General features: G+C 35.8%; 1 protein-coding gene across 1 annotated transcript; it reads right to left on the reverse strand.

The window, feature by feature from the left end:
- Positions 1-691: 691 nt before the first annotated feature.
- LOC123762338 (protein mono-ADP-ribosyltransferase PARP3-like) lies at positions 692-16,015 on the reverse strand. The gene is made up of 13 exons (XM_069325984.1): positions 15,881-16,015; positions 13,005-13,060; positions 12,637-12,757; positions 12,055-12,174; positions 11,611-11,761; positions 11,171-11,314; positions 10,363-10,460; positions 9,149-9,328; positions 7,667-7,756; positions 6,890-6,981; positions 5,716-5,885; positions 4,832-4,996; positions 692-4,472 (listed from the first exon to the last, which is right to left on the reverse strand). Exons 2-13 carry the CDS (start codon positions 13,058-13,060, stop codon positions 4,300-4,302), a joined length of 1,560 nt encoding a protein of 519 aa, XP_069182085.1. The 5' UTR covers positions 15,881-16,015; the 3' UTR covers positions 692-4,299.
- Between the last annotated feature and the right edge of the window lie 2,763 nt (positions 16,016-18,778).

The raw sequence follows: 18,778 nt of genomic DNA on the forward strand, positions 1-18,778 counted from the left end.
CCCGCGGCTGGCGGCACCGACCTTCACTTTATCCTCCCGTGTTCACCTCGCCTGTCATGAGTGACACGTCCAGTCATTTACTCAAAGGCAAATTGTGTGGTGGCAGTGTATATCCAAACTATTATTTCTAGATAATTAAAATACCCATATATATCTACTTTCATTATATTTTAAAATTAGGCATAACCATATATGGAAAGGAACATTTTGCCCGCAGACACTATAAATTATCGATCTTTCACATATTTTAAGTCTTCGTCCAGATTTTTTTTTTGTATCGGGGTAAAGCGCCAACCATTACGACTTTATAGCACTGGGAAGGGGTCAGGATAAGGATTTAGGATGGGACGAGGGGAGGGGGGGGGGGGAAAGGAATGGTGCCCAACCACTTGGACGGTCGGGGATTGAACAGTGTAATAAATTAATAATTTATTACACTGTTGGGGACACAGGTGGAAACTGAGTATCCAAATAAGCCACAAATTAGAAAGATTTTTTTAGTGTGAGAGTAGTTAACAGATGGAATGCATTAGGCAGTGATGTGGTGGAGGCCGACTCCATACACAGTTTCAAATGTAGATATGATAGAGCCCAGGAGGCTTAGGAATCTGTACACCGTGATACCATTAAAAACCTTTCACTTAACACTTTAAAATCAATGTTGGAAAATTTGAAAAAAAAAAAAACAACATTACATTACATTTTATTTGCATGGATATTAAATTGTATATATGCAAATATCACTTAATTTGCAGACATGATTGAAATGCCCTTCAGCAGGCTTTGTGCACGTGACCTTCAGGAGACTTGGTATTACACATCCTATCACCTGTGCACAAGAGCTATTCCAACTAAGGCACAGGTCTCACTAGTATGATTTACAAACAGTGCGATGTTGCAACTCTGCCACCAAGTTAAAGCACCAAATTATGATATTTTACTAGCAAATTTAATGCTTGGCTCTAAGGAGAGCTTTCTCAAATTTGAGAAAACTTTCTCCAGATCAAAAGTTGTTAAAAAAGATCTGCCAATTTAACAATTTAACTTTACTCGGGTGCCAGTGTCTCATACTTCCTCCCCAACATACTTATACGTGCATATTTTTCTATGTAAACAGTACAAAATATTATCCATGCTGCCATGTCCATCAGGTAACATACATGCTCATACATGAACAAAAGGTAGCATTACATATACTGTACTCCTGTATACAAATGGTAACATTATGCATCTTCCCATGTACAATAGTAACATTACACACGTGCCCATGTATAACATAACAAATGTTCCAATGTGTAAAACAGGCAACATAAATGGTCCCATGTACAACAGGTAATATTATAGTTACCCATTTATACAATATATGCTTCCATGTATGGCAGGTAACATTATCAATACCCTCATGCACAACAGGTCGGTCTGTCTCGGTCTCGGTCTCTCTCTCTCTCTCGGTCTCTCTCTCTCTCTCGGTCTCTCTCTCTCTCGGTCTCGGTCTCTTTCTCTCTCGGTCTCTTTCTCTCTCTCGGTCTCTTTCTCTCTCTCGGTCTCTTTCTCGGTCTCTCTCTCTCTCGGTCTCTCTCTCTCTCGGTCTCTCTCTCTCGGTCTCTCTCTCTCTCTCTCTCTCTCTCATGTGTACAAAAGGTAGTATTATAGATGGTCCCTTGTACAAAAGGATGCATTATAGACACCCCCATGTACAACAGAACACATTATTCTAAATTCTGAGGTTAAGATAAAACTTGCATCCATCTTCCTATTGTAAAATGCTTTATCATATTTACATTTATTTGTAATTGACAAGTTCACCTATATTTTTTTCTGATAGTGATTGCTGTTAATTTAGGTATTTAAGTTTGGACACTGCAATGTTTGAGGCTTTTTATCACCATTCTTCATGTGACCGTACTTACGTTACACCTCCTTTGACACTACACATTTTTCATCTATATCATTTCCAAAAATATTATTACAATCTATTCAGTTTCTTTTCACTAACACTCTTGAAATGTTTTCTTATAGAGCCTTCCTTAATGTGTAGATCGTCTGAAGTAACTTTTTATACCTTTAATTCCCGAGTTAAAGTAAGAGAATGTAATCACTTTTACAATGCTCAAGTCCCCAGAGTTTTTCCAGATAATTTTTTATATCAGAAATGTTTACCAAGAAATAATGTTTGCCAAGAGATTCTTCATGGAGAATTCAGTGAATGCCAAACTAGGCATTGTAACATACAGTCAGGACACTAACTAGTACATCCATTCATGAGAATAATTTAAATGCCATAAAACCCTTCATATATCCTAAGAGTTAATCAATACCATTTTACCAACATATGAAGCAAGAGGTTTGCACAAGCAAATTATATATTAATAAGAAAAAACATGTTTGGCAAGATGCCCAAAGTAATTTCTGGAAAACTTACCATCACTTTTCTTACACACTCATTATACTTTGTATATTACTCAAGAGGAATGTTTTTTTTAAACAGAGAAATGGAAGAATATGCAATTAAGTAATGCAAGCAAGTCATTTCCAAGCTCACCAATGTAGGGAGCTGGTTTGCCTTAGTGTTGGACTTGAAGGCCTATGGACTGTGGAATGGCTATTAGTCACAACAACAGTTTACTGGCCAACTATCAAGTATATTTTCACTGTAAACAAAGTTTAATGCCCCAAAGTTCATATAAAGTCCAAAGTTCATGTAAGCTCTAAGTGCAAATAAAATATTTTATGCGAGATATATTTTTTAGTGTATATATCCGAGTATGAGGTTATCTTGTACAGGTTAAGTGAAAAGCAAATATTAACCAGACGTAAGCAAATTTTGTACAAGCAAGTAATTACAAAGATAAATTACCAAGCCAGTATGAGGTATATGGGATGCTTTCTATAAGTAATCAACATATTAAAAATTTATTCTGCAGAGAAAAACAAGAGCGACGAGTAAACTTAAGACAGAGAACAGCAGTAGTGACATGTAAGCTTAGGAAGAGGACAACTTTGGGCTTGGCAATCATGTACACTTACAAACTATATTTGTCAATATAACCTTGACAGCAACTGTCTGCCAAATCAAATTACATTGCAATGAATACATCAATATTTTATATACATGGTTACCATAATATTTTTTACATGAAAATTTGAAAACTTTCCATAATTGTCTTCATTATTTTATCCATAACAACTTTTATACTTTTTACAGATATACTTTCAAATGAGATTTCTCATACATGATCAGTTAGCAATAAATAGTTGGTACAGTATTGCAAATACTGTCAATTCTGATATGATATCCACTTCAAGAGTAAACTTACCCTTCTTGAAGTGATTAGCAATATCAATATTTCACTATCCTAAGTACACCAGGAAAAGGAACAGCTGCTGAATTGCATTTACAGGAACTATTCTCTTACAAATCACTGAACATAAAGCATTCAGCTTAATTTTCAAGCGACCTTATGGAATGATACTTAGGAGTTAAATTTATAGTACGATTTCACAATTATACATTTCAGATAGCAAATGCATACACAGTACATAACATATTACATCATGCAATGTATAATATACATATTACACAGTAAAACAAAATATATATATATTTGTTAACTATGAATAGCAATTGTTCTGTTTCCCATGTTGCACAAAATGGCACTTATTTCTACACACATGAAGAGTATGTGCAAGGGAATTCTATTAGATTTTGTTTTATGTATATTTAACGTTGTTTACAAAAACAGCTTCAATAATGAAATATTTGCATAAAATGGAATTCAATCTTTCTGCATGGCTGTTAGAGCAACACTACACATTGCACTTATCAATATATTAACCTTATGCATTGCACCTGTCAATATATTAATTATATCCATTGCACATGCCAATATATTATTTCTATGCATTGCATATGCCAATGTATTAATGCAGCTCTCTTGGCCAAACATGAATTAAACAAAAATTATCCACTTCAACACTTAAATTAATAATGCACATTTTATAAAATATAAAAACTAAATTGCTCATAAAGACAATATATAAACTTACACTACTGTATATCTATACATGAAGATTATCATAGAATATTCACATTGGACAAATAATGTGGCTATTATCTACACAGGTAAAAATCAAGGTTTAAATTAAAATATACAGAATAAGATAACACTATGATCTTTGGTTTAATATCAGAAAATGTGAAATCATTATGGTTATTAATAACTGCCCAACCATTATGGTTATTAACTGCCCTGTGTATAAAGTGGGGAGGCAAATACAAAACATGGACAACAGGATCACTTAGGCAAAGGAGAACTTAACAAGATACCGTATCCTTGCTTGACCTTCATTATATATCACATACTCACTATGTAAAAATCCACTGGCTTCAAACTCCCGCTGAGGTTCTGGAGGTCCAACTGGTACAATTACTCTCATGCCATCAATCATTTTGACCTTGTCTTTAGATGGATCTGTGGAAGTAAGAAAGCCAACTAAGAAATGTTACACAAAATTGTATTGTTCATCTATAACTTTGCTGTTGCATTGGTGCTTCCAAGAACTCTTCTCTAATGAGGAAAGCCTTGGAAAGGCCTAGTTAAATCCCATGATGGTAAAAGAGAAATGGAACAAGATAGAAATATGGCCTAATAAATATATATACAGTACAGTATTCTAGTTTTTTAGTAAATTTAATACTGTACACAAAATCTTTCTAATACATTAACACAAAAGTTTTTATTTAGCTTAAAAATTAAAAAGACTATTCATTTACCTTGTTCATAAACAGACACAAACCAAGCTTACCCATTTTAAACTGTCCTTCACTCACCTGGTTCTAGTCTTCCTTTGGCAGCGATACTGTTAAAACCTTCAGGAGGGTGAGTAAGAGAGCTGTTTCCCATTTTAATGTACGTCATCCTCCCTAATGCAGTTTCCACCAGAAACATGAAGCCAACATTACGTTCCTCCTCGAACTTTCCCCAATGAACACCAACTGCAGAGCAACATATTTATTTGAAAATCAAAGAAAAATATATTTTTATTATGTGACGATTATACACAAGTTTTTATCAAGAAATATTATTCACATCTTTTCTCCAAAGATGAATCACATCTAGGAATAATAATTAATTATCAGAATAAAAATATTCAAATGACTAATAGACAATGGTACATTCACAATTTGCTAGTTCCGAGATATCCCCCCCCCCATTAATAAACCTGAATTTACACAGTATTTTAATTTATTTATGGACTAGGCTCCAGTAAGGGCAAAGAGGACCCACACAGTGCAAGGAGTTTACGTATTTAAGAATCAACAGTTCCAACATCTGCCAACAGATGCCTCCCATTTATTGTAATCAGTATTGCTCTTAGTCTTCTTTCTCCTTTCCCTATTCTCATATCTTTCCTTGTAGTAGTTAAACTCTGGTATCCATCTGACTGCCCACTCTTGCTGCCTATTTATAATCTACTGCAGTAGTTTAGATTCCTCACTGTTATCAACATCAGAAAATACTGATAAGAATAAATTAAACAATTTTTCTTTAATATGCTCCCTATACAGTGTATCTGCTTTTCACTAAAACATATCCTGCACCTTCAAGCTATCAATTCTGAAATCTTTAATTTATTTAGAATTAGAAGAATAGGCATATGTACAAGTCTAGTTTTATTTTTTCAATAAATACTGTACAGTGGTTTCCAACCTACCATTCCATGAGCTCTTGGCATGTTCAGGGGTAAAATACAGCCCTTTTCCTAGATTACCACCAGAAAATGGCGTAATTCTCAAGCCAAATTTCAAGATCGCTGCAACAGAAGCGACGTTCACTCCATGCCAAAGCAGCTTTCGGTAATGTAACCCAACATGTTCTTCAAACCTACAAAGAAAATATAACAAGCAATATTTAAATTATCACCATTCTCATTACCCCATTCTCACTTTCATGGGCTGGGAAGGCAACGGTTCTGAGAAAAAAGATGAATTATGAATAATTTATGAATCGGATTAAAAAAACAATCACAAATTGTTTATATTTTTCACACCAGGTAATATCATAGATTGTGGTAGTTCTTGTTTATCCAACCTCTCACCACTTCATAAGACCATGTGTACAGTGCTTCTCTGGAACTGTCATATACATAATGTCTAATACAGTACAGTACTGACAAATACAATTCCAATAATTGCTGTGAAGCGCATAATGCCACACAAGTCATTGTGCCTATGGAATCATCTTAATTACTGTACTATTGATACCCATTTATCTAGACATAATAACCTTTTAACAAGATGCCCCTCAACTTAAAATATCAATCAACACAACTCGTTTTTAATTCCATTTGCATTTGAACATATAACCATATACTGTATATACATAATATTCTCTCCACTAATGCCGTTTTATCCCTATCCAGGGAATTTCTGGATGTACCTTTTCAACTCTTGTCAAGAACAAAGCTACCTAGCAGAGCGGGTTACACAAAGGTAATGTACATTAACACGGTTGCACAACAAGTATGAATAATGGGGTGGCAGTGTAAGGTGCAAGGTTATTCTTACTGTAACTAACAGATTTGTAATTAAACAAGAATTCCTGCTATCTGCCAAAAGGGTATAACTGGGACTTCTGGAATGCTAATACTGGTAGATATATATCAGCATAAGGGTATTCTGGGTGGATTAGGAGGGGGAAGGGGGCTTACGACATTGTTACCAAGCATACAGTATTCCTCGAGAATTGAAATGTATTCACTCCATCTTACATTCCACTTCCATCAAGCATTGTCCGTTATTGTATGTGTTGTTCACACATACAATAATAAAAATTAATGAAATACAGAATCCATAAAATATATGACAAAGCTACAGACAGCACTATACCTGGCCTTCTCCTCAGGTCGGTTGACACTCCATACATCCAACAGGGTACATTTTCTGGAGTTTTTACATGCTTCAGAATAAGCCTTCACCAGCTGTTGATATTAAACAAAATCATTGAGTACACAAAAATGTGGTTCTGTATGATATATGCATAAAAATCAAGTTCTGCTGGTACACATCTATCACATACGTTAAAATTACACTTTCATTCAGTAAACTTTGCTCATATCATGTGAAAAATAATCAGCTCTTCTCCGTTAGTTAATTTTTTTATTATCTTTTCTTCCTCTAATTTATCTTTTAGTATATAGTATTTAAAGTGTACAGTTTTTATACAGTTTATACACTATAAGCACAACAATATGTAATTTCATTTGGGGTCAGAAATAGCAAGACATTTTGCAATAAATGGCAAAAAAAAAAAAAAAATAGCAAAATGTTTGGTGGACCAGAATACCTGGCAAAACAGAACAGTTCTGATCATAATTCGTCTACTTGAACAAGGTGTCACTGTATTAAGTCAAAGAAGCCTTCTGCAAATGCTAAGATTCATTCACATAAGCTGAAAATTTAATTCATTCTAAATATCAATAATAATAAGGCATCAATGTAATTTCCAAATTCATGACAAAAGAACTTTCACAGGATGTATTCAGCTCGGTAATATACACAGTACCTGTACAATAAAACAAGTTCACTTACATTATTAAATAGAGCACAAAATCTTTACATTTTGGACAAATGCTTATTAATATTGATAAACACTTCATACAGTACCTTAAAGTCTTCACTGTCTTTTTCCAAGAGCGTGAGGCGACATCCGAGCAACTCGTACTGCTCCTGAAGATCCAAATCCGTGTCGGGATCCTAAAGAAACCACATTATCATTTTCAGGCATTTTATTTTTAGGTGGATATAGTTGTAATGCCATCACTCTTTGTACTGCATGCTGCTATAGCTGCATATTTAAATGACTGTGTCGATACATCTTAATCAATACAGAGTGTACTCGTCAAATATAGATTAAAAGTACAGTACTGTACAGTACTTTACATAAAATTAAATATATAAAATTCATGGGTCTTGCATGCAATTTTTATAATACCATAAATGATGGTCTTGTTAATATATTTTTAACACTGCAATTTTAATTGATTTGTAATATGTTTTATTGTCAATGGTCCTAATGGTATGAATGTTGGCAACTGTGGTGTAGGTTTTGTTAAACAAATGAACAAAATAAGTTTTGATGCTCTTTGTGGAAAGAACTGTGTATTGTCAAATGGTGCAATTAGCATGCAACAAGCTACTAGATTTATAAATTATCATTGTGAATTTGACTATTTATGGTGCAAATGATAATCGTGTACTAATGGTGATGATGGTGAGAACCTTGATAGTAGTGATGGTGTTGAGTGTGCGCATAACACCACCCTAGTCACTTGGAGTGATGACACGGCCCAAGGAATGTGCACAGTGTAACGAGCACACGTGAGTATTTCAGGGACTAGTACACTGTTTACAAGTTCTCAAGACAATAAACAAGCACAATAAACGAGCACAAGTGAGTACTTCAGGGACTAGTACACTGTTTACAAGTTCTCAAGACAATAAACAAGTGATCACCATGCAAATAGCCTTGTATATAATGATACAATGTAAAATGAACAATGAAAATGTGTATTCAGCAATGTTATATGTATATACCTGTATATCAGCTTTTTAAATATAATAATAGCGAACTAATTTTGATATTCTCTTTATGAATCCACATGAGTAATTTGAAAAAAAAGCATATCAAAAGAAATAAAAAGAATGAAGCAAACCTAAGGATAATTTAACACCCTTAATTTAACAAGTTCACCAGGCCTCTGCCATCAAACCCTGGTACATTGAACAATAATTTTCTTTTTACATTTTTACATTTACATTAACTGATTTTAACCATATGTAGACGAAACATGAAATTGAATATTTAAGTATGCAATATTTAGGGGGGCATCCTTCATTTCCACCGAACAGTTTAAAAAAAACGAAAAGCCATCCTTACCTTTCGTCATTGGCCAATGACCAATTCCAGGTTTTCAGAAGACATCTCTCAGGTTTGATACCCCTTCTTGGAGATAACATGTAGAGGAACCTTTGTGTGCACCCTCAATAATACAAAAAACTCAGCCACACACACTGGCAAATTGAGCAACGAAAAACTTAATGAAATTCTGTATTAAATATATCTGAAGCAAATCAACAAATTCTTACCTGTTCTAAAATGCTCCAAACAAGCTTTATATCATTTAGTGTCTTCATCATATCTTTCTTCCTATGCAAGAAAGTCTCAACGGCCTCACCCATCTGTTGAACAGGAGCGCTCTGGGCATCATCAAGGTGAGGAACAGCCTTGAAGAACTTGGCCCATAATTCCGACACCACCGATGGAGGCTGTGATGTACAGAGCTCAATTTAATTTGCAGGTCAATATTTTTGTTTGGTTTTCCTTATTTACCCCCCCCCCCCTTCATGTCATGTTATTGATGTTAAAAAAAGACTTACCATATAAATGGCAATGTAAATTTAATAAATGCAAATTTTATGAAATAATAACTCTTTAATATATAAAGTTATATTAATAAATACATTATATATATTCTTGAATATCATGATCACTGTACTAATGTATAGACACAGTTATACACTGTTAAATGTTTGATACTCCTATCAGTTCTACAATGTCTAAGCTACTTAGCACACACACAAAATACAGTGTATGCAACATATAGCCTTCTGCCCTGAATGAATAATAAGGCACCAATTTATCAACTTGAATTATCCAACGACTTACGTGTGAATCCCTGAAACTATAAGACAAGGTAATTATTGGGGGGAAAACACAAAGCCGGTACAACTACTGTATACAGAATGAGACCACAAACACACACACACACCACCTACAACATTGGCATGAACGATACTGTCTAATTTAATGTGCAGTTGCTTTAGGTGGTGTGAACACACTCGAGTCTCAATGATTCACACCTTAGTCTTTAGATAATTAAAGTTAAGAAGTTGCTGCCTTATTCAACACATCCTGCTGTAAATACACTCATTTCTCAGTAACAAAGTTTTTGTACATTAACACCAAAAATACAAACCTGCAGATTGTTATACTTATTATTTAGCTCCATAACTAAACTTTAATATGCCATCATAAATTGTTAAAGTTATATTTGCATAATTTAATACTACACCCAGAAATCTGTTACAACACTTGCCTATATTTTAGCTTCTGAATTAATTATTATTATTATTATTAATATACTGAGCTGTACATGTAAAAACCACTTAATAATGCTACTGATGGAAAGACTATGACTACTACTATGTTTTAAATATACAAATTTAGCTATAAGCATTTCTTATTTACATAGTAAATTGAGTTATTAATACAAAACACTTTTCAAAATCCAAAAATTTACCTTTCTCGCTTTTAAAGCTTTTTCAATATTTGTGAGAGTTTCTTCAGCCTTATTAAGCATCCTTTCTGAGATCTTTTCTGGTTTGACTTTTCTTGAGTCTAGGGAAAATACAGGAATGTTAACACAAGACGACACAGTCAATGGGAGTGAGGCAGTGAACACAATTGATATTGATCATTGGGGAAACAATGGAAGAAAAGGGTTAAATAAAAGACATGGCTGTTTTGGATGCAAGATTACACGAGAGAATACACAAGAATTAGATGGATGAGATGCATGTTAAGGAGGAATCTCAAAAGCTACACAAGATATGACAAGACAATGGGTGAAAGATTCTTAAATGTGTAATACTTGAGCACCTTTACCTGTATCAGTTTGCATCCACATAATTAAAGAGAGAAATTTTAAGTTTGTATTCCATATCATATTCCAAAATTGAAAATGATCTATCAAATCATTGTCATTAACCCATTTGCCACTTTCATGGGTTGGCTAGATAGACAAAGTCTATCCAGGCCCATAGACATGCATTTAATGTCATGTACTGTATCTGCTCCAAACAGGCTTAATACTCTTCGGAGACACTCCTCTATTAACTACAATACCGGTATCATGCTTCATGTCAATAAATGATACACACTTTTAAAATCTCTCGCCAATAAAATCTCTCTGCTAACTTTTTAAATGTAAAAAATTCTATATTTACATTTCGATGCCTTTTTCTCCAAGATTTCTAATACTTTATAATATTTAATACAGAACATAAATCTCATTAAACACAATACATGAAAGTTATCCAGCTACTTACCTAGCTTCATCACAGATATTTGCTTCGTGAACATGTTATTATTAAGAATGAGCCTTAGCATGAGTTCTGTTCTTGAGTCCAGAGGCTGCATCTCACTCTCTGCATCACTCTCTGCCATGCCTTCCCCTTCTTCACATGCTTCCTCTATTGTAAATTTTAAGTTTTACATCAAATCATGAGACAACTAAACTGACTTAGTACGGTTAGAAAAACCTATCGTGCGCAAATCCTTGTTTTTGGTAAACAAGATCAAATTATCAGACAAATTTAAATGGTAAATTTCACTACAGTATTTCTGTATCTTATACAGTACAAAGCACTGAAAAGTTGTGTGTGTGTGTGTATATGTGCATATTATTTATATATTATATATACATATATATATATTTCATTTTCCCTATACTATACTCAACTGGAAACAAAGCTTCTACTTTACGTACCTTCCTGAATGCAGTATTTCCCAGGATGAGGTTCAAAGTTCTCTCTATTATTCCAGCCGTTGTTTGTTTTTTCACGAAACTTCTTTTTAAATACTTTAATGGCATCCTTCTCTGTTTGTTCTCTCTTGGCTTCCCATTGACCTTCCTCACCCTGAAGAGAAAAAACACATACTGTACAGACATTATCGTTAACCCATTCCCCACTGTCATGAGGGTGGGGAGCATCAGTACACAGAGAAAAGGCAAATATAGCTACAGTATATAAAGATACCAATATAAAGATCATTATACAGTACCAATATAAGTAGCACTCATTAGTGCTACTCTCATGAAGCTAATGAGTTTGGAGCGAGTATATTATTGGGATAATCTACTAGCTGTTACATAGGAGTAAGTATATTATTGGCATAATCTACTTGCTACACACAATACTTTGCTACTGACCAGCTGACCGTAACGTATGAAGACAGCGTATCTGTTGTTGAATACAGCAATTTGCATAATAAAAAACTTGTCCTCCTCAGGGAGAATCAGCCTGCAGGAGTAGTCTTCATACACTTTCACCTATGGATATAGTAAGAACAAGGACATCTCTTGAAATTCATTATACAGTACTGTATTTTTCCATGTTGTAACACAGGGGGATAACAGATCAAATGATAACAGATAACATATGAAAAACACTTTACTGAGTAACACTTCCTGTAATCTCAACTCAGCAAGAAGGATTATTGTTTGCCTTTCAAAGATCAGCCAAGATAAAATTTCAGCAATAAGAACCATAACATTGCATTATGATCAAGGGTACTACATTTATATCCACTAAATGTGCTTGACAGAATAATCTTTCTAACTATAACATTAATTTTTTGTGTTTACAACTGGCCCCCATTGCACGTTTTGGCAACAATACTGTACATGTTACCAACCATGAAGACTAATTTAAAATCATAGACATTCTAACGTCTCATGTTCAATATATTATTTCATCCTAAGCTGTATTTCATTGTGGCAATTACATCTTACCTTGCTATTAGTTTTACTAATTAGAACAGCATCAGGAATGATGACGCTCTTGGATTTGCATTCTTGAGAAGAGTTTCCAGTTTCATCAGGCACAACCCGTTGACGTTTTGGTATAGTTGGTCTGGATATATAAAAAAAAGAGTACTGTATTGCTACTTTATTAAAAATAAAATGAAATTAGTGGGAACTTTGGTAAAATATTGAATCTATGTTTCATTAAAGATACTGTATACCAGTAACTGAAGTTTGAAATTTAAAATTGTCAGCAATACTGCATATTGGGTTCAGGAAGCCACCTGCAGCTCCCACAGAAAATATATACAGTACTATATACAGATTCAAGTGTAAAAACAAATTTGCTAACTTACAAGGCTGCTAATTTCCTCTTGCTTTTGGCAGGGCTGTCTCGATAGCTATCATCCATCTGAAATGAACAAATCTAGTTTGAAGTTTAATACTGTAAAAGAATTCTTCTGAGTAGTACACAGTCTGTGCCTAAGGCAAAATCCTACTTGCCTCTGAATAGGACTAGCAACAGCTAGTCAGGTCAGATCAGCAAACACTGCAGGAACCTTATCAATCCAACCTTGTATTGCCAAATTGTGCTCAAGATTAGTTTTAGAGCTTACAGTAATGGTACTATATTTTCTGTCTATTTTGACCTTAAGTACTATACAGTATAGTAATTAGGAGGCTTTAGGAGGAGGCAGTGATACAGTATAGTAAGCAGGAGGCTTTGGCTTATTAATTACTGTATTGGCATACTGTATTAACTTCCTGTTGTAGACAGGAAGCCATTTAGGCATGTAGTGGTTCTTGTAGCCAAGGGCAAAGCTGTTTGTGTGGTCACCCATCCATTTACTGGCTAGATCCAACAATGTTTAACTTAACTGACAGAGTGGTAACCACATCATCCACTGCACAATATAATTTCTTCAGTGTATTACATTGTTCTCATTTTTTAAGCTGAGCAAACAAAGATATAAAAAAAAATTGTCAGTAATAGTGATGGAAATGGACAAGAATTACAGAGGGAATGCATTAACAAAATTTATTTATAATAGGGTTGAGGGACCAGCAGCATATTTTATTTAAGGATTTAGATTCACATTGTCTGGAACAGGAAGACCATTAGATTTATTGACTAAAGCTCTTTCAAGTTAATGACTGACCTTTCTCAGGATGCAAGAAACAACATATGCCTAACTCCCTGGTACTTATTTTACTATAAGGTGGGCAGAGGCATTCGGGGGGTATAGAAACTTGCCAAAACCTCTTGCCGTGCCCATCAAATTCAGAACCAGTTAGTTGCCTTTGTTGTTTTGTGTACAAAAAATAAAAATAAATCCAAGATGAAAGCAGAACATGGACATACCTTGGCCATACTGTGACACATTGTGACCATGTCTTTTATTGAATGGTTGATAACAGCAGTAGGATCCAAAACCTTGACATGCATTAAAATTATGATATCAATGATGTCACACACACCTCATTTACACCATACATAAAACACTATTTCTCTCTTATTTTCATTAGGTTAGGTTGGGTTTGTTTAAAATAGTAGTAATGACATAAAAGGTCCCACGCTTTACTCAGGTCTTAGACCCTTTTTGATAATAGGAACATTGCCAAGACAATTCAGCTAGAACACAGTTAAAGTTCAGAGAAAATCCATTATCAGGGCTTAGAAAAAATGAAGGTTAATATTCAAATACTTTCCTGAGTTTACCTGAATTTTATCATAAAAGACCAAACCCCCCCTCCTGGCCTCAACAAGCAGAGCTATGTTTTATATTCTAAATTCTACATGAACTTTTAATATTATATTGTTTGAATAGCTTTTATTTTAAAAGTTAGTAAGCGAGAGTGGACCGAGAAGCGGAGCACGACTTGTCTGAACAACTGGCCAACTTCTCCTGAAAGTTGAGGTGCAACATGACCCGGTACAACCCCTCTAACAGGGTCCATCTAATTACGGACTCCAGGTTCAGGCTCCAGGCAACAATCTGTCTTGGATAAGTCGCTCCTCAACATTGACGCTTGGATCGTTGACTTGATTTGGCGTCACCAGCTCTTTATTTTCGTCTAATTTCTTTATAAAAAGATACTTTTTCAGATTAAAATTATGTTTTTTTGTGTTGTACATTCAGCACCAACACTATAATAAGTAAATATATCATATTTATTCATTACTAACATATTGCCAGGAAGCTTGTTAAGCTTTTGTAGCTTGTGGTAGCTTTCGGTAATTAGACGGACAACTCTAACATGTACCCTTATGTTCATACCCTGGACCAGGTCATGCTCCCTCCCCGGTTCACCCATCGTACTTAGCTATTAGTGTTTATCTATTAGTGACTATGGGGCTATGCTATGGGGCTATGTCTCGCCTGCTCAGAGGCAAATATAAGTCACATTGTACAAAAGATGTTTCACCAATGAATTTTAAAACCTACCTAACCTTACTTTATCTAGCCTAACCCAAAAGTAACACATTCATTCAATTCCCATTGCCAGGAATAGGGAGCCTACACAGGCTTATTAATGTCCCCTTCTACACCTGACCTTCCCCCAGGATGCAAACCACAACAGCTGCCTAATTCCAAGGTACCTATTTATTGCAAGGTGAGAAAGAGGCCTTAGATAACATGCAACATGCCCAACCATTTCTATCCATGCAATTTATCCTGGGATCCTCGGTCGAGTCCAGGACACCGACCACGGTTAGGTTAGGCTGCATTAAGGTTAGGGAAGGATTGGGTAGGCTGGATTTGGCAAGGTTAGTTTAAAGAATTACAATGACATAGTCAGTTGGAACTTTTGTAGGCTCTTCTAGCCTACTAGCCACCGGGGTATGTCTGCCCGTCCCTACAGCTTCATGCCCTGCTGCCCGTGGCCACCTTAATGGACCACAAGTAATGCAATTATAAATGACCTGCAATTATATGCCCGCCGGGAAATGTTTAGATATAAAATATACATTTTTGAGAATGTTTTATCTGAATTTTAAAGGTAAATTATAAATAGCAGCTTACGTAAAATCACCAGATATTTGACTGATAATATACTACATGTATCATTGTATCAAGAGGTTAGCGAGGCAGTGATGACATAGGCCTCCCCACACCCCTTTTCTTTACCCCTCATTTATCAAACGTTCCTTTTTCTTATTTCATCATACAATGTACCTCCATTACCTGGATATTTCATTGACTTAGTGGGTAGAAATTGGTGTTGTTACCTTGAGAGGGCGAGTGTAGAGGGCCGCCTGGAGGAGCCTGGACCTGTGTTGGGGGCCGGAGCCACACTGTCTGGCTGGCCTCCCACCAGGCTCCTCCAGGCTGGGCTCTGGTTCCTGGCTCCCGCCTCTCCTCTCTCACCCAACTGGTAGTCAGTTGTGCTTGGGGGGTTGAGCTCTGGCTCTCTGGTCCCGCCTCTCAACTGGTGTACAGGTGCCTGAGCCTATTGGGATCTATCATACCTACATTAAAGTGTGTATGGAGTCAGCCTCCACTACTTGGTGCAAGTAATACTGTATGTTAAAAAGAATCAAATGGTTACTCCGTGTGTCTGCGTATACATATGCATTTTGCCTGAAACGCTATGCGTGCTAGTGGCTTTATAAGAATGTAAAATCAACTTAATTTCTATGTTATCTGTCAACCCCCAATGTACCTTCTTGTAAATAAATAAATAAATAAATAAATAAATAAATAAATAAATAAATAAATAAATAAATAAATAAATAAATAAATAAATAAATAAATAAACAAATAAATAAATAAATAACATGTCTCCCCAAGGGGTCGTGAACGGCTCATCTTGCTGGAAATCTCCAGAACATTATGGAAGGCAGACTCAATTATCTTTACCTAATTTACGTAAGGGCCCACTAGTGACCTCGACGAGGACACGAAGCCGGCGGCTTGTCGAAGGTTCCCCCCACCCCCATTTGCCTTGATCTTTTCCAGTTGGACTTTGAAAATTTAACAAAGTTTTGCCATTGAAGGCTTCGGCGAGTAGGCAGTTCCATGTTTTTTTTTCATACTGTGGTTGAAAAAACCTTCTTCTATTCTCAATCCTACATTGTGGCAAATTCAACTTCAAGTATTGTCAATTTGTCAGAGGCAATTTGTTTAATTAATTACAGAGATAATTACACTGTTGTAATTTCAACTTAAACTCTAGAATACTTAAACTTAAACTTCTCTCTTAACCCCAATGTACCTTCTTGTATATATATATATAAATAAATAAAAATAAATATATAAACATCATACTTTATAACATTAGAACATAAGGTACTCATATATGCTCTCTTCTTTATCATACATTGTTCATTACTTCCCACCTTTGAACCGAGAGGATTAATTCATTAGCTCCCCCACCTCTCATTAATTTAATGGCATTTATCTCTGAAATTCTATCCCCAAATTCTATCCTTCAGATTCAACTCCATCCTCATTATCTCAATCATAGTATTTCTTGGGCATCCTAAGATAATTCTCATGGCTTCATTTTGTACCTTCTCCTATTTGCCCATCCTACCTTTACCAAAACAAGAAATGACAGGTGCAGCATAATCAATAACAGATCTTACAGTACTCAAGTATATCATTCGTAGCACAAGTACTCCCACTCCCTTTCCACAGCTGCCAAGGCCTTCAGAGGCTGTAATCTCTTTCGACATTGACCTAACAGTCTGTTCATCTCAGCTTCCAATCTCTCATGGGTATATCCAACAATCGACTTGAGAATGGTCCAGGACGGACCAAAACGTCGTCGTCCCTTCACCTTCTAGTGTGTACTCACTTAGTTGTACTCACCTAGTTGTGGCTGCAGGATCGAGCATTGACTCTTGGATCCCGCCTTTCGAGCATCGGTTGTTTACAGCAATGACTATGGTCCTATTTTCCTATCATATCTGGTTTTAAAATTATGAAAAGTATTTGCTTCCACAACCTGTTCCTGAAGTGCATTCCATTTTCCCACTACTCTCACGCTAAAGAAAACTTCCTAACATCCCTGTGACTCATCTGAGTTTCCAGCTTCCACCCATGTACCCTCGTTCTGTTACTATTCCGTGTGAACATTTCGTCTATGTCCACTGTCAATTCCCCTGAGTATTTTATACATTCCTATCATGTCCCCCCTCTCCCTTCTTCTTTCTAGTGTCGTAAGGCACAGCTAGTTCCCTCAGGCGCTCCTTATACCTCATCCTTCGTAGCTCTGGGACGAGTCTCGTTGCAAACCTCTGAACCTTTTCCAGTTTCCTTATATGCTTCTTCAGATGGGGACTCAGTGATGAGGCGGCATACTCTAAGACTGGCCTCACGTAGGCAGTGTAAAGCGCCCTAAATGCCTCCTTACTTAGGTTTCTGAATGATGTTCTAACTTTTGCCAGTGTAGAGTACGCTGCTGTCGTTATTCTATTTATATGTGCTTCAGGAGATAGATTGGGTGTTACGTCCACGCCCAGGTCCCTTTCTCGCATCGTCACGGGTAGGCAGTTCCCCTTCATTGTGTACTGTCCCTTTGGTATCCTATCTCCTAGTCCCATTTCCATAACTTTACATTTGCTCGTGTTGAACTCCAGTAGCCATTTCTCTGACCATCTCTGCAACCTGTTCAGGTCCTCTTGGAGGATCCTACAATCCTCATCTGTCACAACTCTTTTCATCAACTTTGCGTTATCTACAAACATCGACATGTAGGACTCTACTCTTGTAAACATGTCGTTAACATATATTAGAAATATAATTGGTCCCATCACCGATCCTTGAGGTACTCCACTCGTCACTGTTCGCTAGTCCGACTTACAGGCTGCTTCCTGGTGTGTGTGTGTGAAAAATAAAATAATACTGCCCGAAACGCTTTGCGTAATAGTGGCTTAAGGCATTGTATGTACTAGCTCTATCTATAAATCCATCAATCTTTGTAAAGTCTCTTGTATGTATGTACCTTACCTAAATAAACATTTATTTATTATTTATTAGTAGTTAGTAACAGTTGATTGATTGACAGTTAAGAGGCGGGCCGAAAGAGCAGAGCTCAACCCCCGCAAGCACATGTAAGTGAATACAACTAGGTGAATAATACCAGCTACATTATAATAATAATGTTGTTAATATAGAGGCGA

Source organism: Procambarus clarkii, chromosome 2 (assembly GCF_040958095.1).
Source record: "Procambarus clarkii isolate CNS0578487 chromosome 2, FALCON_Pclarkii_2.0, whole genome shotgun sequence".
Taxonomy (NCBI): Eukaryota; Metazoa; Arthropoda; class Malacostraca; order Decapoda; family Cambaridae; genus Procambarus; species Procambarus clarkii.